The sequence below is a fragment of the Hyperoodon ampullatus genome (assembly GCF_949752795.1).
Source record: "Hyperoodon ampullatus genome assembly, chromosome: 3".
Classification (NCBI taxonomy): Eukaryota; Metazoa; Chordata; class Mammalia; order Artiodactyla; family Ziphiidae; genus Hyperoodon; species Hyperoodon ampullatus.
In genome coordinates this window covers 64,942,695-64,952,703 of record NC_136916.1, presented here as the reverse complement: position 1 = coordinate 64,952,703, position 10,009 = coordinate 64,942,695, and the positions used below count along the sequence as shown (strand labels likewise).

General features: G+C 57.7%; 1 protein-coding gene across 1 annotated transcript; it reads right to left on the bottom strand.

Annotated features, from left to right (window-relative positions):
- Positions 1 to 424: 424 nt before the first annotated feature.
- Positions 425 to 2,440, bottom strand: LINGO1 (leucine rich repeat and Ig domain containing 1). Its single transcript, XM_079699803.1, has one exon. It carries the CDS (start codon positions 2,426 to 2,428, stop codon positions 584 to 586), a length of 1,845 nt encoding a protein of 614 aa, XP_079555929.1. The 5' UTR covers positions 2,429 to 2,440; the 3' UTR covers positions 425 to 583.
- Positions 2,441 to 10,009: the final 7,569 nt, after the last annotated feature.

Genomic DNA, 10,009 nt, shown 5'->3' with positions numbered 1-10,009 from the left:
CACCACCCAACCTGCTCCTGGCGACTGCCCTGGCCGGGTGGGCAGGCAAGTGGGGCTGGAACCTCCTTCCCTGTTTTCCTGAGTGATCCCTCCCCACAGGGGAAGACAAGAGAAAGGAGGAAGAGGAGGAAGAGAAAAACAAGAAACTGAGTTGGAAGAGGGCCCTGGAGCAATCAGGACGTCAAAAGTTTGCATTCCGACTAGCTATAGGAAATAGTTTTTTTTCTCTTTTTATTATTTCAAGTTTTCATAAAAATCCATAATTACTGAAACCCAAGTTACAGAGGAAGTTCGTAACCTTTTTATTGAATTATTGACTGTGCCGTGTCAGCTTCCGACTCCAGTCTGTCAACGTGTGCCCCTGTGCAGCTGGGGTCCCCAGGCCTGGACTTCTGAGGTCCTGGTAGAAAGAGGGCAGGCGGTGAGGGCCAGCGGGGGCAGCAGGGGACGGTGTGGGAGGGAGAGAAAGAGTGTGTGTTGGAGGGGCTGGGAGGAGGTGGGAAGGACTGGAGAGGGAGCGGATGGCGGCCAGGTCCCTTCCCCTGCGCGGCACATCCCAGGGTCCCCGCCCCCCGCCCCGGCCTCATATCATCTTCATATTGAACTTGCGAGGTGCGTCGGCGGAGCTGATGCCTGCGTCCGACTTGCGGGGCACATACTCAATCTCGATGTTGTGCTTGGTGTTGCCCTTGCCCCGGCTCCAGAGAAACAGCAGCACCAGACAGAAGAGGACGACGCCCAAGAAAGAGATGAAGCCCATGGTGGTGGCGATGATGAGGGTCTTGATGTCGAAGGGGAAAGGCACGGTGGCGCGGGTGCTGTTGGCCTCTCCCTCGCCCGGCTGGTTGGAGATGAAGGCGAAGGTCTTGTTGGGCTGATGGGGCCAGTCGGGCGAGTAGCTGCGCACGTGCAGGTGGGCAGGCATGGAATCGTTGCCGCCCGCGTTGGCTGCGATGCACAGGTAAGTGCCGTTGTCCTGCACCTGGGCGTAGCGCACCTCCAGCGTGCCATCGGGGAAGACCGTGAGCCGCCCGTTGCTCTTGGCCGAGACCAGGTGCTTGCGGGGCGAGAGCCAGAGGATGGCGGGCGGCGGGTCACCATCCGCCCGGCACACGAACTGCACTGTGTGGCCCTCATCCACAAACACCTGCTGGGCCTTGCGGTCCCGGATGCGGGCACGGCGGCAGGTGAAGTAGTTGGGCAGGAGCACATCAGGGAAGTCCTTGAACTCCTTGCCCTGGACGAACTCGGGCGTGGCACACGTGGGCTGCTGCCGGTTGAAGTTGAGCCGCCAGCGGCGCCGGAACACCCACAGGAGCCGGCAGTCGCAGGCCAGCGGGTTGGAGTCCAGGATGAGTGTCTCCAGGTTGCCCACCGAGTGGAAGGCCGACTCCTCCAGTGTGGTCAGCTGGTTGCCGGAGACGTTGAGCACGCGCAGGTAGTTGAGGCCGCGGAAGGCATAGGGCTCCACCACGGCCAGCTGCCCACCCACCAGCTGGATCTCCTGCAGCCTTAGCAGCTCATGCAACATGGAGCCTTCAATGGTGCTGATGGGGTTGTAGGAGAGGTTGAGGAAGCGGAGATAGACCAGGTGGCGCACCGCCAGGTAGGGCACAGCGGTCAGGTTGCAGTGTGTGATAGACAGGGACGTCAGGTTGAGGCCGTAGAGACAGTTGGGAGTCATGGTGTCCAAGTAGGGCCAGTGAGAGATCTCCAAGACCTTGAGCCGGTACAACCTCTTGAAGGAATAGTCCCGGATGGCATTGATGTTGAGGTGCCGGAGCCGCAGGACGATGAGACCGTGCAGGTGGGACAGCGCCTCGGTGGGGATGGAGGTCAGGTTGCATTTCTCCAGCGTCAGCTGCTCCAGGCTGTTGAGGCCGCTGAAGGCTCGGTGGGAGATGTAGACGAGGTCGTTGTCGCCGACTTCCAGTGACTTGAGGTTGTACAGGTCCTGGAACATGTAGTCCAGCAGGATGACGATCTTGTTCTCGCTGATGTCCAGCTTGGTCAGGTTACTGAGGCCGGTGAAGACGCCCAGGGGGATGAGCTTCAGGCGGTTGCTGCGGAGCCCCAGCGTCCGGAGGTTGAAGAGGTTGTTGAAGGCACCAGGCTCCACGGCGCTCACGATGTTCTCATTGAGCTCCAGCTCCTCCAGGTGTGGGAAGCTGGCAAACTCGTCCTGGTTGAGCGTTTTGATGCGGTTCTTGCCCAGGTCCAGCAGGCGGGTCTCAGTGGGGATGCCCTCAGGCACCGCCACAAAGCGCTTGCGGTGGCAGAGCACCGCGCGGTCCTGGGCGGAGCACTCGCAGCGGGGCGGGCAGCCTGTGGCTGAGCCTGACAGCACCGAGCCCAGCACCAGCAGGAGGATGGGCTGCCAGCAGGCCAGGAGGGGGCTGGGCATGCTCCTCACGCCCCCCGCCAGCATCCTCTCGCTCACCTGTGGCCAGGAGCAAGCACAGGACAGAGGGGGCGGTTAGAGGGCAGTGTCTGCTGGACCCCCGCCCAGAGCCCTCTGTGCCCTCTGCCCTCCTGCCCTGTCAGGATGTCCCTGACACAGAGAGAGAGGCAGGGGTCCAGAGGGGCATATGACACCTGCCTGGGAACCCACAGTGAGGTCCAGATGCCCAGGCCAGAGGGCCTCCTGCCACCCCATGCTGCTTCCTCCTTGCCCCTTACCCTACCCAGAGCCCTCCTGAAGGACCCTCCAGCATCCCTGGGGTCCAGGGGGTTCATGGAAGGGGCAGGGTCACTTCAGATGAGCCTGGCGTTGGCACCCTAGGCTGCATCCACCTCCTTTCCATTTTACATTTTACAGACAATGCAACTCCAGGCATGCACCTCACACCCCACCTGGCACCCTGAGCCTCAGCTTCCCCTGGTGTTCATCACGGGTAAAGCGAGACCTGTTGAGCTGCCCTCAGGGCTCACAGAGGGAATCAAAGGGGCTCAAAGGCTGAGGCCTCTAGGAATAGCCAGCAGAGGAGCACGTCTGGGCCCCAGCTTGCCAGGCAAGGGCTTCTGAGGCTGCTGGGGCCCACCCTCTCAGAACTCCAGCCTGAGCATCCCCAGGCACAGACACCACGGCTCCCTCCCCATCAGAACTGTGCTGAGCTCGAAGCCCAAGAATCTTGGGCAACCAGCATACCCAGTGGTTCCCACCAGTGTTTGTGAAACTGCTCCCCAGTGGGATTTCTGGATCAGTGGAGGGTACCCCCTTTCCAGAAAGCCAGGACCCAGCCGTAGTGCCTCCCTGGGGAATCTTTCCAACTCTACCCTTCCTCTGGGTCCCCATGGTGACCCACCCAGGCTCCTGAGCTCAGGCTCCTGCTATTCTTTCCTCCTGGAATGTCCCTTCCCCCGGTGTGTTGAAACCCCATCTTCAAGGCCATTGTTCTGAGAAGCTTTTTCTGATCCCCAGTTGGAAGTGTACTCCCCTTCAAAGACTGCCCCCAGGCTTCATCCGTCTGTCTGTCTCTCCGGCTTCCAATCACCCTTCTCCTAGTACCAGGGTTCTGTGCAGCTGCTGGTCCGATGGGGGAGCAGTCAGACCCCCACAGCCCAGGACGGCGCAGGCAGCCCTGGAGGTGCCGGTCCACGCTGGGGCACTGGGGACATGAGGCTTGTTACACCTGGGCCCTGAGAAACGTGCAGGATTTGGGTGGTGATGACAAGGGAGATGGTGCCGGGATAGGGGTCCAGCCTGAGTACAGGCCGCAGGGGGTGTGAGCAAGGGGTGTGCGAGAGCTCACCCCCTGATTACTCTCTCCTAGCCCACATTCAGAGGCCACTTGCTCCCACTTCTGCTAGACTGCTCTTCCCTCCTCTATCTCTGTTCCACCCTATGGGAAGCTGGCCCAGCAGAATACTTAGGGGGCTGGTGGTCTGGACTCCTTCAAACTCCAGAGGCTGGACCAGATGGTCTCTGGGGGCCGAGCTGAAGCCCTTCTACTGCTAGTGGGGGTGAAGATCCATCCCACCCAGCCTGGCACCCTTGGGGCTCTGCTGCCATCCACATAGCCCACACTCATGGCCCTGAGGGGGCCTCACTGTAGGAAGGGGATGCCCAAGCTGGGAAAGTCCCATTTCTCTGTCCCAGCTCAGGCCCTTCTCCCACCCCTTCAAGCTCCTCCCCACACCTACACACAGCCTCCACTTCCAAAGCTATATGTCTTATCATCTGCACTTCAACCCTTATGGCAACTGGGGCTCGGAGAGCTTGTGGCTGCCCAAGGACACCCAGCCAGTTGAGGAGGTGGATTTGGGACCAAGGCTCTGGTCTGTTGGACTTCAATGACAATGCTCCAGCGGTCTCCCAGGACTGACAGGCACTCCTTGGTTGTTGATCGACTAAGTGACTGATTAACTAGAGAGGGCTCCTGGTGTCACTGACATGTTATAGAATCTGCAAGGTTTTGTCATTCCCAAGGGCTCTGTCCACCACCACCCCCCGCTTCCCCTCAGCCCCTCTCATCCTCTCTCCAGAGTTTTCTGTGGTTTGGCCTCCCCCACCCCACCCTCATCAGGCCATTTTCCACAAGTCACACATGCTCCAGTGACCCACCAGAAAAGCAAACATCCTGACAGGCAATCAATAAGTAATTGGGACGGCAGCTGGGGCTGGCGTGGGTATGAGTTTGGGGACCGGGAGAGGTAAATAGGACTTTTAGCACCCAGCTCACCACTGCGCTGGGGCGTGGGGTAGGCTGATGGAGAGGGTGCTAAGGAAAGAGAGAGGGGATAGCGAGTGCACAGGCTACCTTGAGATGTCGGTAAGACCCTCATACAGATAAGAATCTGGCATATGAAGACTCCACCCCCCTGTCTCAACCTACCCATCTACCTCCTCTCCCACCATTCCCCCCAGGGAAAACACCCAGGTATCCCAGCCTTGTCCTGCACATTCCTGGCTCTAAACCATCTCCTTTTGGAGATCTCTCCCAGCCTCACTGCCCCAGCAGCCTTTGTGACCATCCATCCCAAAGGCCATCTCCTCCATGAGGCTACCCCTGATCTACTCAGTCAGAAATCATCTCTTGCCCACAACTCTGAAGTACCTTAGATTTATTAGTAATGACATTATGTAGCTGATGTATAGCACATCTCATTCTAAAAATGATTTGAGCCAATGACCAGAAAAATTATGTTACAAGATGATAAGAAGATAAAGCTAAAGAAGGCAAGCCAGTCAAGAAAGAAGGTCACAAAATCCTATATAATGATTAAAGGTGAGAGCTTCCTAGTGACCTAAGCAAAGAGGGAAATGTGCTCCAAAGCCTCAGCATTTGGCGCCTCTCCTGTGTCGTATGTTTGATCCTGGGTCAAACTCCCATGGGTACATTTCTCTCACCTGCTAGAGAGTGAGGTGCCTGAGGGCAGATGATGTGTCTGCAGCCTCAGACCAAGGTGTGGCACGGAAAAGACTCAACTGAATGTTCTTTGAAAGGAAGTGTGTGTGCATGAGAGAGTTTTTGCAGGGGCTGAAGTCACTCTGATGAAGCTGACCCTGGAGCAGGCCCACTGAGCAAAGAGAGACCTGGTGGATTCAAATATGTTGATAGAAAAGCTGGTCGGCATTGCCCTGTGTGGCAGTCCTGGCAGTTAGACCCCCAGAGCAATGGGCCATACTCCACGGGACCAGGATAGCTCCAGAAGGGCACATTCTCCGAATTGCCTTTTACATGTGACTGTCCTGAAAGATGGGGAAACTGAGGCCTAGAGGGACTAACATGGCTTCCCAAGCTGGTTCAGCACACTGGGCCTGGTCTCCAGGTCTAACACCCCCACGGGGTCCCTGTCATCTAGGGATACCGGTAGGGTCTTGTCTGACGGGGTCACCAAAACTGCTGAGTGAGCGACGTGCTGCTCCCGCCCTCCTGGCACCATTAATCCTGCTGGTTATTCCTGCAGTGGCCAAGGAGAAGTGTTTTATGCATTTTAATCAGTGTTTTATTTTGGATCCTTGCCCCCTGAAGGGCTTCCCACAAGGGCAAGACTTTAAAAATTGGACCAATAAATACAAAGGAAATGAACATCGAAGGCTGGCAGGTGGGCAGGCAGAGGAGAGCCGTGCCCGGGCCACAGCACACAGAGCCGACAGCAGCCTGCGTCCTCCCAACCCCAGAGTGGTGGGAGCAGCCGAGCCATCAGACCTGCACTGCAGAGGGCCACCTGCCACCATCACACTCTCACTCAGGCAGATACAGCCTGGCTCACTTGCTCCCCACACAAGCCACTCCACTGTGTGCCCCTCAAGGACGCCTGCCCTCTCTGCCCTTTCCCCCCGCTGTGCAGGGAGGGGCTGATTCCAGGGTCCCTGAGGGAACACACGCAGAAACTGGATCTTCCCCAGCAAGAAAGTCAGCATCCTCAAACCTGCTTAAGGAAGGAAGACGAGTAAGGGCTCAGGCCCCAAACCGCAGTTTTACTGGGACTGGAAGGATCTGAGGTTGGCATCCCCAGTTGGGGCCTCACATTGGGGCTGTCCCTCGGGGCTCAGGGTTGAAGAGCATAACTGGTGGAGACAGAAGGGGCATGGGATCATCCATGGGTGACTTGGAGAACCCTGAGGGAGGTCAGGGGTCATTCTATCTCCTAAGGCAGCATCTGGAGGCCCCTGCGGGCAGGGGCGTGCCTCTACCACGCAGCCAGCCTGGCCCATACGAGCTGGTCAGAGGCCTGCACTTAGGGAAGGGCTGGGACTAGCATCTTCAGACCACCTGCTACAGGCCAGGTTTTAGGCTTTATATACACTGTCTTAGAAGCCCTCACCCAGCATTCAGAGATATTTCCTACCCATTTTACAGATGAGAAAAGCTGAGGCTTCCAAAAGGAAATTCCTTTGCCTTTAGGCCTAGGCTACAAAGCTAGGAAACAGCAGAGCTCCGTTGCTCCTGGTCAGGCTGCCTGCCCCAAGAGCTACCACAAGTGGAGCAGGACTTCTTTCAGACACACAGGCCAGTTCAGAGCCAAAGGAGGGGCAGTCGTGTTGCGGCAGTGCTAGGGTAAGGCCCCCAGGGCTAAGGGAAGGCACTAGTCCTTAGGTAGCTGCATGTAGGTAACTTGCCCCCAAATGACAAAAGCTTTTCCCCAACTGTCAGAAAATGGTATGTTGAACACACTGAATTTTTTCAGTGTTTTCCCACCGTAGCATTCTCCTTTGCCTGCCTGCTGCCACTGTCTATGCTAGAATCTCACCTAATTTGGGGTCGGCTGCAGCACAGGATGGAAGGTTCAGTTATTTTTGGTTTACAGTATCAATATTTCATGGTGTTCCCACTCAGTGTTCCTCAGGGACCACAGGGATCCCCAGTACACACAGGCATGAGATCCCTGGCATGGAGGTGCCCATGCCATCCCCAGGGCCCGGGGCCCCCTGGTTTCTCAGCCTGGCTGTGTGACCTGGGGCAACTGTGACAGGCTGCTTCTTCACTGGGAAATGAGGCTGTTATGCACGATCTCATCTTGTCCTGACACCCTACATTCCTAAGACTGAGCCTGCAGCAGGAAGGAGGGAGGAGGGAGGGCAGACTTGGGGTGGGGGACTGAGGGCTTCAGAGAGCCTGCCTTGGGCCCCGCCCAACTCTACTATCCTTTCCTACTGATTGTCGAAAGCCCTGGGCCTGTTAGCACATCCTGTTCCCACCACCACCCCTTGAGGTGGGTTGATTACCCGGAAAGGTGAAGGGACATATGCTGTGTCACCAAAGACTGGAGGCAAGGTAAGGTCTAGATTCTTCATGACTTGCCCTGTCCCCAAGTTCCTGCCTGTCTGAAGTCCCTTCTCTGCCTTCAGCTCCAGGGCACAGAGCAGCTGGATCCATTCCATGAAATGATAAAGCACGTTCGTGATAAGAGTACCTGTTAAGGGCTTCCCCGGTGGCGCAGTGGTTGGGAGTCTGCCTGCCAATAAGGGGGGACACGGGTTCGTGCCCGGGTCTGGGAAGATCCCGCATGCCACGGAGCGGCTGGGCCCGTGAGCCATGGCCGCTGAGCCTGCGTGTCTGGAGCCTGTGCTCCTCAACGGGAGAGGCCACATCAGTGAGGGGCCCTCGTACCGCAAAAAAAGTATAAAAATAAAAAAAATAAAGAGTACCTGTTCAGAGGCAGCTGTGGCCACATGGCTGAAAGTAGGGTAATGCGGGGGTGGAGTGAGGCCTGTCTAGAAAGCCCCGATGGTCACTCCATCCCGGGGCCTTTCTCCCACAGCGATGGTCGACCATCTGCCCCACGCCTGGAGATCCCCCACTCAGCCTTCAGAATCCAGCTCAAGGGCCTTCTACCCCAAGCTGCTCTTTGCAAGTCCCCAGGAAGAAGAGATCACCTCCTGGGGGTCCCTCTGGATCTTGGGTGGCATCTGCCAAGCACTGCTGGTGTGTTTACCTCTCTCCCTTCCTCCCTCTGTTAGAGCCTCTGCTGCCTCCCCTTCTGTGGCCCCCAGATTGAGAGCCCCCCGTACAGGGCTGGGGCTGCTATAGCTCAGCACCGCCAGGCCCAGCTTCAAGGGGCAGAGAGCCCCGACACACAGCTGCTGGGACAGCTGCCCAGAACAGCTCTTGACTCCAGGTCTAAGCTCTTTACAGAGGCTTCAAGGAGGAGGAGGAGGTGTCATGTGGGCTCAGGCTGAACTACAGATACATTTCCACCGGCCAAGTCAGGGGCGGGAGAGGCGCCAGAACGGTGCGGGCAAAGGTGTGCAGGGTGGAGGTGACTCGTGTCCGGGAACATTTGAGAGCATCCAGGGGCTCCTAATTGCTTCTCTTGTACCCCAAATCCTGACCCGGGTCCCTGGACTCCTTTTAAAGATCCTCCATTCTGGCTTTCCCGGGCTAATCCCTGCTGAGGTGTGAATGGCTGATAATGGCTTAAGGTGTGAGCTGCTAATGGGGGAAACTTGGTCTTCCCTGGCCAGTCTAATCCAGCAGGGCTATGCTGAGAGCCTGGGGAAGGGCAGGGGCTGCCCCCTGGCACACGGGGAGGGGGTATGGGGGCAAAGGAAACCCTGGGAGGAGGGGTTAGCACCAGGTTGAGCTCTGGCAGGATAAATCCAGACCGACTGTGGCCCGCAGGCAGGCAGCTGGGCCGCGTCCGTCTGTCCGTCTGCCTCCTCCTGGGCTGGTCTGCCTGCCTTTGCCTGCCCTCTCCCTCTCCCTTCTCCTCCTTCGTCCGTCCCCAACGGGGAGAGAAAAATCAACCTGAAAGAAAATTGAGGTCATGTCCTTTGTTGTGTATAATTCTTTATTTTCCTCTTGCTCTTGGTTCTAGCAAAGAGTTGCTGGGCCCCCGGGGTGTCTGTGTGTGACGTTTGTGAGCAGGCAGCCATGTGTGGCCTATGTGGGTGTGTGTCCCTCCTCCTGCCACTGCCGCTCCCTGCACCCACCCTCACCCCCGGCCACTGCCATCGGCCCCATCTCTTAGGTGCACTTGGAAACTCAGTCCTCTCCCAAAGGTGCTCACCTGGCCTCTCAGCCATGGCCGGGCTGGAGGGTGCTGACTGGGCGCAGTGTGGCTGCCTGCCTGTTTGCTAGGGCAGCTGCCCCTGTGTGGCCCTGGGCAAGCACCCGTGCCCCCTGCACCTAAGGGAGGGACGCCCCTGCCCACCCCACTGAGCACAGCTGATCTCAGGAGCTGACAGCCTTCCAGCCAGTTCGCAGCCCCAGGCCATTTGTGGGATAAATTATGAAATTTAATTGGCAAAGCATCTTAGTGTTTAAAGGCTTCTATGTATAGGCTTTGCCCTCTAGGAGCTGCTGATTCGTTGCAGAGGAGCAAGCGTGGGGCAAGGCCTAGAGAAGGCTACTTCTGAGTGGGCAAAGGGCACTGGGCTCTGGCCAGGGCACCCTACCCTGCTGTGTGAACGTGGGTGGGTGAGTCCTGGACCACTCTGGACCCTGCCTGCCCTTCCACACGGTTGTTCTGAGGTGAGAGGCCAGTGGGGAAGCTAGGAGCCGGCCTGGGGGAGGCAGGAGGGAGCCACTGGTTCTGGGAAGCTTCCTTGTTGTCTGCTGTA

What these genes read in the sequence shown, in the direction of transcription:
- LINGO1 (XM_079699803.1), bottom strand. Translation starts at nt 2,428, where the DNA reads ATGCTGGCGGGGGGCGTGAGGAGCATGCCCAGCCCCCTCCTGGCCTGC.